Genomic DNA, 16,431 nt, shown 5'->3' on the forward strand with positions numbered 1-16,431 from the left:
GTCTCGGCGCCCCCTCCAATCCGGCGCCCAGGTCACCTGCCCCCCTAGCCCCCCCCCTAGTTTCGGCCCTGCTATGTGGAGTTTGTATATTCTCCCCGTACTTGTATCGGTTTTCTCCGTGTACTCTGGTTTCCTCCAACAATCCACAGATATACTGTTTAGGTTAATTGGCTCTAAATAAAACTCTATCGTGAATGTGTGCATGTACATGTGGTAGGGGACCCATGTAAATGGCCCAATATGGAATATGTGTGTGCTATATAAACAACTGGTAATAATAACCCAAAGCAAATTAAACTCCTGTAAAAATGTAAACAGGTGTAGGGGTAAATGTAATAGGCTGCGACTTCCCGGCAATTCTGAAAGATGTTTTAAAAGTAGCAATTATTTAAAAGGCAAAACCAACATTGCTCCTGGAAGCATCAGCCAGACCCGTCGGGAAGTTCCGGGCTATTACATTTACCCCATAGTTTCCGTTTTAGACACCCATTTACATGCATTTAACTTGTTTGTTTGTTTGTTTGTTTTTTTAAACTTGCTAAATACAGCATTCTGACCCCCATGGGTACGTAACCTGGGAACTCCTTCCAGTTCTCTTAAACAGCTTGTCACAAGGGAAATCTAGTATACAAGAAGATAATAGAGCCTTTGATTAATTTTGGACCAATTCCTGATATTCCTCAAACATCTTAAGGCCCATACACACTGGGCGATTTTGAGCTACTTTGAGCTCAAACTCGTCCTGTGTGTATGGGCTAGCGATGAGTATATGGGCTAGTGATGAGCGGTGAGCTCAGTGTGTATGGGCTAGCGATGAGTGTATGGGCTAGTGATGAGCGGTGAGCTCAGTGTGTATGGGCTAGCGATGAGTGTATGGGCTAGTGATGAGCGGTGAGCTCAGTGTGTATGGGCTAGCGATGAGTGTATGGGCTAGTGATGAGCGGTGAGCTCAGTGTGTATGGGCTAGCGATGAGTGTATGGGCTAGTGATGAGCGGTGAGCTCAGTGTGTATGGGCTAGGGATGAGTGTATGGGCTAGTGATGAGCGGTGAGCTCAGTGTGTATGGGCTAGTGATGAGTGTATGGGCTAGTGATGAGCGGTGAGCTCAGTGTGTATGGGCTAGGGATGAGTGTATGGGCTAGTGATGAGCGGTGAGCTCAGTGTGTATGGGCTAGCGATGAGTGTATGGGCTAGTGATGAGCGGTGAGCTCAGTGTGTATGGGCTAGCGATGAGTGTATGGGCTAGTGATGAGCGGTGAGCTCAGTGTGTATGGGCTAGCGATGAGTGTATGGGCTAGTGATGAGCGGTGAGCTCAGTGTGTATGGGCTAGCGATGAGTGTATGGGCTAGTAATGAGCGGTGAGCTCAGTGTGTATGGGCTATTTTCCTGCCAGCGATGTCCACGATCATCGCTGTGCATACACGCTGGGCCAAAACGCTCCGTGTGTATGCACCTTTATAAAGATTAGAAAGATTAAGGGATTATCCAATTAACAGCGATCACTTTTCACATAATAAAAAAGGCCTGATATTGCGATTTTTGACCGATGGTTAATATCGGGGTATCCAATTAAAGGCCGTTTTTATTGTGCGAAAATAGAGGCCCGATTGTGCGATAACACATGGGTTCCGGGATAAGCTCCCGACCCCATGGGTTATTGCAGCTCCGGCTGCTTTTCGTGGATTATAATCACCGATAAGTGCCTGCATCGGGCGAGTAGTGTGCTGCGTCAGGGCTAATTGGAAAGCCCCTGGCGAACCTATTAGCAGCTGTAAATTACTGCTGCTAATAGGATACCCTCCTAAGTTATTGTGTTGGAAACTTTAGTAGACCATTATTAAAACTAGTGCACGTAAGTGGTACCAACAGCAACCAATCAGCTTCTGATATGCTTCTAGAACCAGTTAGTAAATGAAAGATGTGTTTGCTGTGGATTACAGCATCATCTTTGCATAGTTACTTGTATGGCAGTTCCATAAATGTCTCTCTTTGTGGTTTATTGGTATTAACCACATAAGCGACAATTTGTTTTTTTTTTTCCAAAAAACTGCTCAGAAATTGGGGGAGGGGGGAGTTTATAAGTTAATTAGGTGAAGAACATGTATATAACATTATCCAAAATTATTTTACTTAAAAGAATAAGAAAACAAAATGTTTTTTTTTATTTTTGTAAAAAAAGAAAATAAAACACCTTTAAAAAAAAAAAATACACCATGGGAACATCGGTCGCACCATGGAAACATCGCAACTTTCATTTTAATAGCCCCAGCAGCCGCCAGGTACACGGGGGGGGGGGGGGGGACAATTTACAATTGTCTGCAGCCTCTGGGTAGGGGTTCCTGCCGTGCTGACTGATCAACAGCATGGCAGACACTGGGAGAGGTCGCGGGGAGTCGGAGGGACCTTCCGGTCACTCTGACAGCAGCAGCAGAGGGAAGTTTCTTGTCCCTGCAGCTGCAAACACTCTGAGTGGTCGCATCCTGTCAGATAAGGCACTTGCTGGTGTGGTCGCATCTGATGCAACCATGACAGGCAAGTGTTTAATGTGAGGCTTGCATTAGTTTTCTGGTAGCTCATTTATTCATAGATCAAGCTGACACAATTCAAGAGCTCCTGCGATATGTTCACAAGTGTAAACTGGTATGAAAGCAGTATAAAAGCACAAAAATTAGTTTAAATACTATAAGTATTTATTGTAACTGGTTGCTATAAAAAAAAAAGCATAAGAATAAAATATCTCCGATCAATATTTATCATATTAATAGAAATTGTTATCAACCGATTCCTAAGAAGGTGGATCATATGCTGGAATATAGAGTTCTAATATTAAACGTTGACTGTCCAGAGGCACATAGCTATGTTACAAATCACTGTGTCCACACCTGTATCAGTCCATAGTAGGGGAAAAACTCCTTTTTGCTCCAGGCTGGTCAAACAGTGTAATTGGAAAGTTCTTTTTCCTCTGGATGTCTCAATATGACCCAGTGCACACACTTGCTGGCAATTACAGAGCACAGGCAGAGACCGGCGGTCATGTAACCGCCGTCAGAATCCCGACACTGCTCAAGAGACCGGCATCGGGACACTGAAAGCTGACATTCTGAAGGGAAGTATTGGGGTGGGTATTAGGTTTAGGACCCGGGGGTGGGGTTGGGGTTAGGATAAGGCACTAGGAGGGTGGTTAGCCGTAGCCTTTACCCCCCCAAGATTAAGCCCTAACAGCCATCCCCCCTAAATCTATCCCTAGCCGCCACCCCAGTAGCATCTTGGCCGGGGGAGTGGCAGTTGTTTACTTACTCCCCATAGGTGGCGGAATTCTCAGTTCGGAATGCCGGGGTCAGTTATGTAACCACTGGCATCCCAAATGTCAGGATATCATAATTAAACAGGGATTAACAGTGAACTGAGATATTGGGTGTGGTATACTGTGCAAGGTCTACATACATTAGGTCTACTGACAAAAAGTTGACATATGAAATGATGACACTGTAAGAGGACAAAAGGTCGTCGTGACAATGGTCGCCACTTTCTTTTATATTTTTCGCTCACCACGCTTTGGGCACAGTGTCCCACTCCACGTCGCTTGCCACAAGATGACTAAAGGTTATGATTTCTGACATGGATAGTCAAGGATGGAAAAAGTCAAAAAAATGAAACAACCCCCCCCCCCCCCCCAAAAAAAAAGTGTATTGACCAATGTCTAGTTGCCCATATTAGCCTGTCGACTTTTTGAACCTGTTGACCTTTCATATGTCGACCTTTTGTCCATGTCAATCTTTTATCTTTCAACCATATGGGGTCGACCTAATGCATGTCGACCCATAGTCCGCATCCCAAGATATCACATAACCCGTCTCCACTGATCACTGCGGTCACTGTCCACTAGGAGAGGTTTACAGATCCTCTGCTGGACGGTGGCCTCTGTGGAATCGAAAAAAGGAATTTATACAGCGCTAATTGACACAGAATAGTTTTCACAATATATTTGTTTAATATTATAAAAAGTAAATTACACAATTAAAAACTATTTAACGCTAAAATATATATTGAACTTCATAAACGTGTATGTCTCACTAGTGTGACCTTGGTGTACTTAATGACCCTTTTGATTCTTGCACCAATAGTAATAACGTATATACAGTCACTAATTAGGACCAAGTGAGGATGAATCATCCAAATGCATATGTTTACCAAAGCTGTGTTCCAATTGAAAGGCTACTGTAGATACTGATTTGTATGGCAACAGCAACAGATAACGGAGTCCTGGTTCACAGTGGGCAACAAGAACCGATGATGAAGTCCTGGTTTTGGCAAGTAATTCTGTGTTTCAATAAATGAGATCTCCAAAGGGAAGGTTGTGGGCAGTTGCACTGCCGGCACTGGAGTCCTGGTCCACAGAAGGGGGTAAATCCACAAAGAGTCCTGACTGTAAACGTTTGGATGGTGGTGGTGCTGGTCACAATTGGTCCACCTAAGGTCTCAGGCTCAACAGGTTCATAGTGAAAACTATTCTGTGTCAATTAGCGCTGTATAAATTCCTTTTTTCCTTACATTGGTTTCTAAGGGTTTGACTATCCCTTATCTATACAGCTGCTGGGTCAAGCCACTCGTCACAGCGCCTGACTATATATACTTGTTATATATATTTCCTCTGTGGAATCAAGGCTGCAGCTTACAGTCAATTTTCCCCTTTTGGATAGTGTAGCATCTTTGTGCCAGGGTTCCTAATAGTGATCACCAGTGTTCAGTAGCAGGTCAGCAGCGATCCTTTAACCGATTTCGGCTCCTTGCAGGGAGCTTTATCAAAAAATTTGGGGGGATTTTTCACAATTCAGACACAGCAATGCAGCATCCTTGCTAATTTGTCAAATTCTCAATGTACATCGTACAGTAATTCCCAGTGATTACTAAAGATGTCAGAATTGTGATAATTCACTATGTAGAATGTCTAGTTGAGTATAGGTTATTTGGTCCTCTTTGTAGTTGTGCATTTGGTGCTAATAATTGTCTATACATAGAGCGCTCCTAAATGCATTCCATGTACAGCTAAGATCTCTATTGCAGTTGTATTTTATTATACTCGGCTGACTTGTTTTCTCTGCTTGTTTATTTTAGATGTGAAGGGACCCCCCACTCACAGGCTGTCATGCGGCCAGTCGCCCTACACTGAGAGCACCACATGGGAGAGGAAGTACTGTATCCTGACCGAAAGCCAGCTGGTGCTTCTCAACCGAGAAGACGAGGTGAGGCCGGAACTTGGATCCACAGAGATATAAGAGATCCACGCTGTGCACAAATGGCAGCTAGTTCTAGTTTATTAATGTAGTATAATAACAAATGTATTCACATTTACTGTACAGAACTTATCCTGAGCATTGGATGGAAGCAGTATGGCTTTCACTTTTTCTGTAACTTCCGTCATCCCACATGGAAAGGGTACATCTATTAACACATCGTTAATGCCTGGGACTTAATCTAATTATATTAAAGTGCTCTCAACACACATACAAGGCAGCAGATATGAGGACTGTACTTAATTTCACATTATTTGCTACTGGTTTCCAGGCACTTGATTTAATAAGGTTCTTACAGCCACACGTTTTCAAAGCTTCCGCCTTAATGCATCACTTTTACTGGTGGCAAATCAGCATGGACCTTTCCTGTACCAGGATTTTCAAAAGGAAACCTTGATAAATGATGCTGTTGTACATCATCGGCTGATTGAGCAATCACTGTATCCCCAGCTTCCATGTCATTATGTAGCCCTCCGTCAGTTCCTCTCCGTCTCTTGTGCTTAACTTTGAATGCAGGAGCTCTTCAGCAGAGGTCCCAAGTGGTATTATTATCAGTGCATTGCTGAACCGAGCAAATGGCAAGTAGACCTACTGTAAAATCTTGAAACGGTGTCAGCGGCTCCTAATTATGTAAATGCATTGATAAGGATGATTTGTTTTTGCTACCTCCTCATGCTGGTAATAAATACAAGTCTTCAGATTTATTTGCACATCTTCCTGTTTGTATGGGCCGCCCGGCACTTGTTGCGGGGACTGACGTCACAGCTAGGTGGGTAGACTCAAATGCCCACCTAGCTGTGATGCAAGACCAACACATCAATCCGCTGATTGTGCATTTGCTTACCTGGATCGGCTGCTCAGTCGGACTTGACGGCAGAGTCATGGCGGTGTGTACATTGCTTTAGTCACACTGCGATTCACTGCCGATTCATTTGATATTCGACACTTGTATATCTGTGTGCAACTGAGTCTCTGAATCTGTGTACAAAGTGCTACGATGCAGCGGGCCAAGCTTTTTTTCCATGCCAATTTCTATTGTGCTTCGTATATACAGACTCAGTCACACACAGATATGCAAGTGTTGCATCAAATTAATCAGCACAGTCTTTTGGTGCGTCCTAGTCCGATTGGGGTCGATTCAATTCAGCAACAGTTGAATAACGCCGGAAATTAGCTCCACGGCGCTATTCAATTTAGCTCCAGTTAAGTTCGTTGATGGCCCGTCTCGCCGACTTAACAGGTTGTTTTGTCGGGAGAACGGGCATTCTCTGACTTAACTCCCCGGTGCGATGCTGATTCCCGACAGAATCAGCCTCGCGCTGGCTGCGCGGCAGCACTTTTGTCGGGTTTCTTCTCTCGTCCCCCGGGGATGAGAGAAGAATTCCCGACAATTGAGGTTCACTCGTCGCTGGATTGAATAGCGCTGGGAGCAATCTCCCGGCGCTATTCAACTGTCAGTGAATTGAATCGACCCCATTGCTAGCAAGTTGCACGGGACCTGGTGGCTCACCTCACGTTGCGTGGTGTATTGAGGCTAGATGTACGAGGACACATCTGTAGCATGACTATAGCATAGGAAATCTGGGAAAGCATTTGAAATTGTAGGTTTAGCATCCAGGAATTTATATGTCCCAACCCAAAAACATGCATGGACATGTTGTTAGGTTATGATTAGAAATACAATAGTGTGCTACCACCTAATGAGCACATTTTGAATCCTGTTTTACACCGTTATTTTGAACAAGTAGCCAACTGCATGTTTCCTACGTGACCCATAGTATGTATAAATTGTACGCAGCATTTAAGTAAATAATATAAAGTAGTACACAATTTGCCCAGGGGTCACAAACCTCATTAAATTCAATAGGTGTCCCAAGTAGTGCCAATGTGCATAGTTACATGGCAATCAGCCATAGATTGTATTGACCACAAAACCTCAATGGTTGTCCCCAGTGATGACATTATACCAATGCGCTGTTTGGCTTTGGCAAGCATTTTTTATTTGTATATTCTTCCAGGTTTATAAGCGCCTTCAGTGGGGAACACATTATCCTTAAAATTGGCTATTTTTTCCTTAGGCAAAAATATTTTCCTAAATAATGATGCAGTGTCCCTCCGGAGGGTGCAAGCAGAAATCCGCATTAACTGGTGCACATAGTGGCTAGTCACAAAAGCTGTATTAAAGTGCCGGGCACAATGCAGTCAGTTGAATAGCTCTGGGCACTTAACCTTTGGAAATACATCCCCGCGGTGCTAATTAAATTGCCCCCATAGTATACATGTACCCCCTCTCCCCCAGAAGCGCCTTGTTACTGGACGAGGAATGAAGATTAGCGCTGGCTGAATTACTCTTCCTGTTACAATGCTGCAGGAAGATGAGCATTTTGCACACAATGTATAACTTTTTTTAAAAATAGCTTCATTGTTAAGCTACAGACAGATTGTTGGGAGATTTATCAAAGTTTGGCGAGAGATAAAGTACCAACAGTCAGCATCCAACTGTAATTTTACAAACAGCCTGTAACATTGCTCTTAGGAGATTGGTTAGTACTGTAGCTCTCTCCATTTTATGTCGCTCCAGGATTTGATAAATCTCCCTTTGATAAATAGGCCAAGCCTAAGTCCCATAAAATATCTTGGTTTGTTTTTTTGCAGTATTTATAAGGGAATTCAGTTAAGCATGGGAGTAAAAAAAAAAAAAAAAACAGCGGTACAGGGTTCTGCTATTCAATAGAGGGAGAGAAAATGAGACGCAAGTGATTTCTATCGAAATCAGTGCGTCTTTTCATGCACCCCAAGAGAACATCTGTGTTTTCCTAAAATCGTTATTTTTATGAAAAATCATTGGGACTTAATTTGTATTACCCTTGTGGCACCCCCTTCCCACTAAGGATTAATTAAGCCCAGTCATTGTCCCACCCCCCGGGAGGCAGTAGGAGAGAGAACATCTCCCAGCAGCTCCCTTACCACTATATAATAATGGACATATGTGTGTATGTTCCAGCATAACTCTGGGATGCATGGAGCAATTGACACCAAACTTGGTACACACATGACTTACAATCTGGAAAAAAATATTGTGGGGCTAAGACACCCCTAACACCCCAGTGGAGGGGGTGGGAAGGGGGTGACATGTAAAAATCCATAGTTTTCGGGGTCGCTGAGATGAATAGTGGTGAGCGCAATGAAAATAGTTCACCAAACTTGATACACATATGACTTACAGTCTGGAAAGAAATACTGTGGGGGTAAGACACTCCTAGCACCCCTAGGGGAGAGGGTGGGAAGAGGGTGACATGTAAACATCCATAGTTTTCGAGGTCGCTGAGATGAATAGTGACACTCCCGATGCCGTTTCAGTCCAAGTTCAGCCCCCATCAGCATGGGGTGTGAGAAGGGGTGAAAAAATCAAATGTCTAACTCACAAAGTCAAAGGCGATGGAAAACTGTGCATCCTGCCCAAGTGTCGTCCTCCACTCAAAGCTAGCACCTCCTCACAGCGCTGGGCTGAGCGCAGGGCAGTGTGGCAGACCGAGTAAGCTGGGACAGGGAGAGACGTCTGATGTCATCACAAATTGCAGGGGGGTGGGGGGGTTTGGGTCGAGTGATCCGGCATCCAGGGCACATTCCAGGCAGACTGAGTGTCAATGCAGAGAGAGGCAGAGACCTGGGAGCTGGCGACAGCGCTCGCAAGACCCCTGCAGAGGCGGCGGGAGACATGCATTGGCGGGACTCGGAGACCTGAGATCACGGCAGTGCGGGGGGGAATGCGGAGTCCCTTCAGTGGCGACTGCTCAGGCGGGCGGCGGGAGACAGGCTGCAGCGATTGAGCAGCAAAGCAAGGAGATCTAGGGCCCTTTGAAATAATGTCAGCCTATCCCTGCAAACCTTACATATTTCACATACAGCGGGCGGAGCTTGGCCTGTCATCCCAGCATTTACAGCACTGAGCAGGGCAGCATCAGAGGCGGGATGGGGCAGAGAAGGAGGCGGATTATTCTCCTCCCCGCCAGCCTTTTGACAGCATCAATCGGAGCAAGGCCCGCCCGGAGGTGCGGCCTGACATAGTTTACTAGGAAGTCCTTCAAAATGAAAGTTATACGCATGGAAATACTTGAAATTCCGTAGCGATGCACAGGTATCCAGCTACTACGTACGTAGAGATATATCTATCTATATATATCTATATATATATATATCTATATATATATATATATATATATATATATATATATAATAGAGAGAGAGAGAGAGAGAACAGACGTGTTCGGCACTCCACTCGACTGTAAATAACAGCATGCTCCGGTGCCCGACCTAGACACACTGAATATGCAGGGAAGCCAGCAGGACGGCACTCATGGAGACTTGGTACGTGGAACAAACTGACAGCTGAAGCTGGTATGTAGTCAACGTTTCAGATTTTACTCTTTTTTCAAGACAACATGAAACAAGTAAAAAACAAACATATATACCTTACCCAACCTCGTGCTGGCTGTGCGCTCCCACACCCGTCGTGGACCGATGACGTCATTAGCTCCCATCGGCGCCTACGGACCGGCATCACTTGGGGGCGGGTGCCGCAACGTGCAAACCGTCACCATGGTGATGAACTAAACAAAAAACAATGAAGTGCATGAAAAACCTATATGGAGATAATCAATGTTAGTGACCCTGAGCTACATAGCATATGACACGCTATAAAACATATCCGCAAACGAGCATAATGTTATAATATCAGATGCTGTGTATATATAGTCATGATGAAATCTACAATACATCATGTATACAAATTAGGCTTAATGCTGATAAACGGTACTTAATAATTTACATCCTACTGTATTCCAAGGTCTAAAAAATGCCATATAAGTAAATTACGTACATGCTTTAAACTAACATAGATAAATGCATGCTGTGATAGTAAGTCTAAACCAAACAATAAATTCATCCTAAAAAGCTGGAAAAAGACAGAATTTCATTAAGACCATACGGCCGGACAGTCTGGAGGCAATGTATCCACCTGGACTCTCGCTGGAGCAACTGACGTCCTCGGTTACCACCCCTAATGTTGGGGGGTATCCAGTCAATCATTTTGTATTTAATGGTGGCTAGACTATGTTGGCATTCCCTAAAATGTCTAGCCACCGGTTGCTCGGACCCTCTGCCATCCAATGCTGCTCGTATCGCTGAGCGATGGAGGGCTATTCTCTCCTTGAATTGCCTGGTTGTTTTGCCCACGTAGAATTTACCACATGGGCATCGAATGTAATAAATAACATAGCGACTTGTGCAGGTCAGCGGGAACTTGATCTTAAACATTTTCCCAGATCGTGGATGTCTGAAGGTATCACCAACTTCTAGCACACTACAGGTAGTACATCCCAAGCACCTAAAGTTACCAGGTTTGCGGGAGAGAAAATGTGTAGGTTTGTCTGGGGTAAAATGAGTAATGTCGTTATGCACCACTATGTCCTTTAGATTCCTACCACGTCTGTAGGAAGGGAGAATGGACTGCTTTTTCATCATGGGTAAGGCCTTGTCTTCAGAAATAATAGGCCAGATCGACCTGGCTTTCTTCATAAGTTCAGAACTACTGGTGGAAAAGTCTTGCGTCCAAATGACTTTATTTTGCACAGGTTCTTTAGAGTGTTTCAATAACATCTGTTGTCTGTCAAGGGCCAACACTTTACTTTTTGCTTCTTTAAGTAATCTAAGTTGATAACCCCGCTTTAAAAATTTAATTAGCATCAAATCAATCTGAACTTCAGTATCCATTCTGCTGCTACAGATGCGAAAAATTCCTCAGAATTGCCCATAGGGCAAGCCCCATTTCATTGACGGCGGGTGATGGCTATCAGCATGTAATGCCGTGTTGCGGTCGGTGTCCTTGAAATACACTGAAGTGTGGAGCTGATGGTCATCATCTTGATGGACTGCCACATCCAAAAAGTGTATGTCGGTAAAGCTCATCGTGTAGGTAAATTTAATATCCGGATCCAGCTGATTAATGTAAGTTATAGCCTTAACAAACGACTCTTCTGACCCCGACCATAACATAAAAATGTCGTCGATGTAACGACAAAAAACGAGGATATGACTTGAGATCTCCTTATTACTGAAAAATAAAAAATTTTCAATGTCATACATGAAAATGTTAGCAAAACTGGGGGCCACACATGACCCCATAGCACAACCGGATGTCTGTGCATAAAACTTTCCATCAAAAATAAAATAGTTTCTAGACAAGGTAAGTTCCAATAATGTTATGAAGAAATTAATGTCTGGTCCTGTATAGTTAACATTATGCGTCAAAACCTTCGTACCGCCTCTATACCTCTTTTTTGCGGAATGCTAGTATAGAGGCTGGTGACGTCAATAGTGCACATCAACTTTTTTTCCGGCAGTGGAGAAAAAGATTGTAACAGTAAAAGAAATGCTGTGGTATCTTTAAGGAATGTGTTCTCTTTTTGCACTAAAGGCTGTAAATAAAAATCCAAATATTGGGAAACCCCATAATATAGTGAGTCCCGGGCAGCAATAATGGGGCGACCTGGTGGTGAAGATGGATTTTTGTGAAGTTTCAGAATAGTGTATAGAACAGGAATTTTAGGCCAATCTTGAGTCAAACTGTCCTGGATGTTTTTAGTGATGAAATTGTTGGAGACTGCTTCAGTCAGGATATCACCCAGTTCCTTTTTGAAATCCATGGTGGGATCATGCGGCAATTGCTGGTACACTAGGGGTTCAGATAATTGTCTGTAAATTTCCGATTTGTAAATTTCCAAGTCCTGTACTACGATCCCCCCGCCCTTATCTGCACAGCGGATAACGATGTCATGATATCCTCCCAAATCACGAAGTGCTTTTCTTTCAGCTGCAGAAAGATTGTATGAAACTTCTTTTATATTTTGGGGGATAGATTCCACAAAATTACTCATGTGAGAAGTAAAGATCTTGATGGCAGGATTCGCAGATTGTGGATCAAAAGCCGATGGCTTATGTACAGGTGTTGGTTCATAGAGCTTTGAGGAGTCAGGACCAAAGAATTCTTTAAAGCGCAGTCTCCGACTAAAATGATAAAGATCCACTTGGCTATTGAATGTATCCTGGAGATTAGTTGGCACATATGAGAGTCCTTTGTTTAACACACGGGTTTCATCTGGGGTCAAGATCCGCTTGGACAAAGTATTTAATTTAGTGCGCTAGAAGTTGGTGATACCTTCAGACATCCACGATCTGGGAAAATGTTTAAGATCAAGTTCCCGCTGACCTGCACAAGTCGCTATGTTATTTATTACATTCGATGCCCATGTGGTAAATTCTACGTGGGCAAAACAACCAGGCAATTCAAGGAGAGAATAGCCCTCCATCGCTCAGCGATACGAGCAGCATTGGATGGCAGAGGGTCCGAGCATCCGGTGGCTAGACATTTTAGGGAATGCCAACATAGTCTAGCCACCATTAAATACAAAATGATTGACTGGATACCCCCCAACATTAGGGGTGGTAACCGAGGACGTCAGTTGCTCCAGCGAGAGTCCAGGTGGATACATTGCCTCCAGACTGTCCGACCGTATGGTCTTAATGAAATTCTGTCTTTTTTTCCAGCTTTTTAGGATGAATTTTATTGTTTGGTTTAGACTTACTATCACAGCATGCATTTATCTATGTTAGTTTAAAGCATGTACGTAATTTACTTATATGGCATTTTTTAGACCTTGGAATACAGTAGGATGTAAATTATTAAGTACCGTTTATCAGCATTAAGCCTAATTTGTATACATGATGTATTGTAGATTTCATCATGACTATATATACACAGCATCTGATATTATAACATTATGCTAGTTTGCGGATATGTTTTATAGCGTGTCATATGCTATGTAGCTCAGGGTCACTAACATTGATTATCTCCATATAGGTTTTTCATGCACTTCATTGTTTTTTGTTTAGTTCATCACCATGGTGACGGTTTGCACGTTGCGGCCCCCGCCCCCAAGTGATGCCGGTCCGTAGGCGCCAATGGGAGCCAATGAGGTAATCGGTCCACGACGGGTGCGGGAGTGCACAGCCAGCACGAGGTTGGGTAAGGTATATATGTTTGTTTTTTACTTGTTTCTGGTTGTCTTGAAAAAAGAGTAAAATCTGAAACGTTGACTACATAGCAGCTTCAGCTGTCAGTTTGTTCCACGTACCAAGTCTCCGTGAGTGCCGTCCTGCTGGCTTCCCTGTATGTGTGTGTGTGTGTGTGTATGTATATATGTATATATATATATATATATATATATATATATAATATAGTGTATATGGGTTCAGCATGTTTGGCCAGCGGAGGGTATGCCGGCGGTCACAATACTGTTGCTGGTATCATGATCTTTGAAATCCTGGCAGGGGAGAGGTAAGTGTGTTATCCCCTACCCACTAACACTTCCTTCCCGCTACCTATCCCTATCCCCCCTCGTTAGTGCCTGTGTCTAACCCTAACTCCTCCTTGGGGGCGTGTGAGAAGAAATCCTCTAATCAGGGATGAAAGCACGCTGTATTGAATAGCTCTGGTACTAGTGCTCCCTCCCGGCACTATTCAATCTGCGCAGAATTGTATCGAGCCTATAGATTTTCGGAAGCAGATAAGAACCACTTGGACTATCTAGTCTGTGCACATGTACACGCACACACTTACACACTACTTTCATTTTTGTCGGGAGCCAATTAACCTACTAGTATATTTTTGGATTGTGGGAGGAAACTGGAGTACCCGTAGGAAACCCACACAAGTATGGGGAGAATATACAAACTCCACACAGTTAGGGCCATGGTGGGAATCGAACCCATGACCTCAGTAATGCTAACCATTACACCATCCGTACTGGCCAAATGTGTATGTGTGTGTGTGTGTGTATATCTCCTATATATTTGCCTTGTCTGTGCCTGGCCCTCTAACGCTGGGTGGAGTCACAGGCCTGGGGGGAGTTTCAGCACACCACTAACGGGAGCAGCACTGCAGCCACAGAATCCGGATACCATCTCCACAGACAACCCACCAGTGGCCGGACGCAGCACAGTGCCTGGTAACCATGCACCCCTCCCTAGGTTTACCCCCCAAAACAGCCACCTACACCCCAATGACACCCGCACCCCTCCTTCCCCAGTCCCCAGAGGCAGCAAGCAGCCCCAGAGACGACGTCCGCACAACGGATGAAAACACACACACACACACAAGACACCCTCACTTCACACCAGCTATTCCCCCCCCCCCCCCCCCCCTTCCCCACAACTCCAGCATCAGCCGCGGCACACACAGGCTGGCCGGGACCCGCCGTCCGCACCACGGACGAGCCGCACACCGCCGATCCCCCACAACCCCAGCACCCCACCTCTTGCATGCAGCCGCTCCACAACACGTTGGCCGGGGCCCGCCGTCCGCTCCACGATACGCTGCCCGGGACCCGCCATCCGCTCCAGGACAAGCTGGCCGGGACCCGACGTCTGCTGAACAGACGAGCCGCACAGCACACATCCTCCCCTCCCCACAATCCCAGCACTATCCTTCAGCATGCAGCCGCGGGACCCGCCGTCGAGCCGCACACCACCTAAACCCCCCTCCCCACAACCCCAGCACCACCTCTTGCATGCAATGCCCCCACAGTGCCAGCTATACACTGCCCCCACAGTGCCAGCTATACAATTGCCCCCACAGTGCCAGCTATACAATTGCCCCCACAGTGGCAGATAGACATTGCCCCCACAGGCCCAGATATACAATACCCACACTGTGCCAGATATACATTGGCCCCCTGTGCCAGCTATACAATGCCGACACTGTGCCAGCTATACAATGCCGACACTGTGCCAAATATACATTGCCCCCCCCCCACCAGGGCCAGGTATACAATGCCCCACTGTGCCAAATACAGTTTACACTGCCCCCATAGTGTGTGTGTGTGTGTGTGTGTGTGTGTGTGTGTGTGTATGTGTTTGTCTCCTATATATATATATATATCCTATATATTTGCCTTGTGATTCTGTGCCTGCAGTCCTAACGCTGGGTGGAGTCACAGGGCTGGGAGGAGTTAGCAGCTCCTGCCCTGTCCCAGCACACCACTAGCAGAGCGGGAGCAGCAGCCACACAATCCCCCCCACTATCCCCAGCCACAAGCCACCAGGGGACGGACCCACCACAGTGCCAGGTAACTATGGCCACCTACACCCCAATGCCACCCGCAGCACACACCCCCAAACTCTCCTCCACCAGCTCCCACATGCAGCCACTGACGGCCCAGACCCGACGCATAACGGACCAGCACACACACCCGCTAACCCCACAGCACCGATCCCACCTGCCGCACAAGCCCACCATCTCCCAGACTCTCACACCCATCCGCAGCACGGACACGGTGGCCGGGCCGCACCACAGCCGACCAGACAGCCGCAGGCCGCACCACCCCTCCCGCCCTCCGCATACCGCCAGCTCCCGCACTGCAGCCGCGCCTGGGACCCACTGTCCCGCCAGTTACGGCGCAGCATCACCCGCGCCTGACTGCTGCCTCCCCGTCCGTCTCCGCCACCCGTCCCTCCTAATATGTATGGCGGCTTCATAGGCCTCCCTGCGCCGCGTACAGACACCCGCCGCCTCCTCCGCACACCTAAGACAACGCTGCCTCCCACCATCCCCAGAGACCCGGACTGCACACCACAGGGACTGGCCTGCCGGCTGCACAAGCCTGAGATGCGGGACAGCACACCTGGTACTGTGGACGCTGCCCCAACCTCACAGGTGAGAGAGAGTACATAGGCAGCACCGCGTCTCTGCGTCCCCTCTCTGCCGCCCAGCCTCTCTGCGTCCCCTCCCTGCTGACCCAAATCTCTGCGTCCCCTCCCTGCTGACCCGCGTCTCTCTATCCCCTCCCTGCCGCCCCGCCTCTCTGCGTCCCCTCCCTGCCGCCTTGCCTCTCTGCGTCCCCTCCCTGCCGCCCCGCCTCTCTGCATTCCCTCCCTGCCGCCCCACCTCTCTGCATCCCCTCCCTGCCGCACCGCATCTCTGCGTCCCCTTCATGCCGCCCCGCGTCTCTGCGTTCCCTCCCTGCCACCCCGCCTCTCTGCATCCCCTCCCTGCCGACCCGCGTCTCTGCGTCCCTCTCC

The 16,431-nt window shown here is 46.4% G+C and overlaps 1 protein-coding gene across 3 annotated transcripts in view; it reads left to right on the forward strand.

Moving 5' to 3' along the window:
* RASAL2 (RAS protein activator like 2) overlaps positions 1 to 16,431 on the forward strand; it is a 544,136-nt gene that overhangs the window by 303,058 nt on the left and 224,647 nt on the right. For all 3 annotated transcript variants that reach the window (XM_063939723.1, XM_063939722.1, XM_063939721.1), the window contains exon 2: positions 5,117 to 5,244. Coding sequence is in view for 2 of the 3 variants with exons in the window: in XM_063939722.1 (XP_063795792.1) it covers positions 5,117 to 5,244 (128 nt within the window). In the remaining variant the exon portion in view is untranslated. The remainder of the gene's footprint in view (positions 1 to 5,116; positions 5,245 to 16,431) is intronic.

This window comes from Pseudophryne corroboree, chromosome 9 (genome assembly GCF_028390025.1).
Source record: "Pseudophryne corroboree isolate aPseCor3 chromosome 9, aPseCor3.hap2, whole genome shotgun sequence".
Lineage (NCBI taxonomy): Eukaryota > Metazoa > Chordata > Amphibia > Anura > Myobatrachidae > Pseudophryne > Pseudophryne corroboree.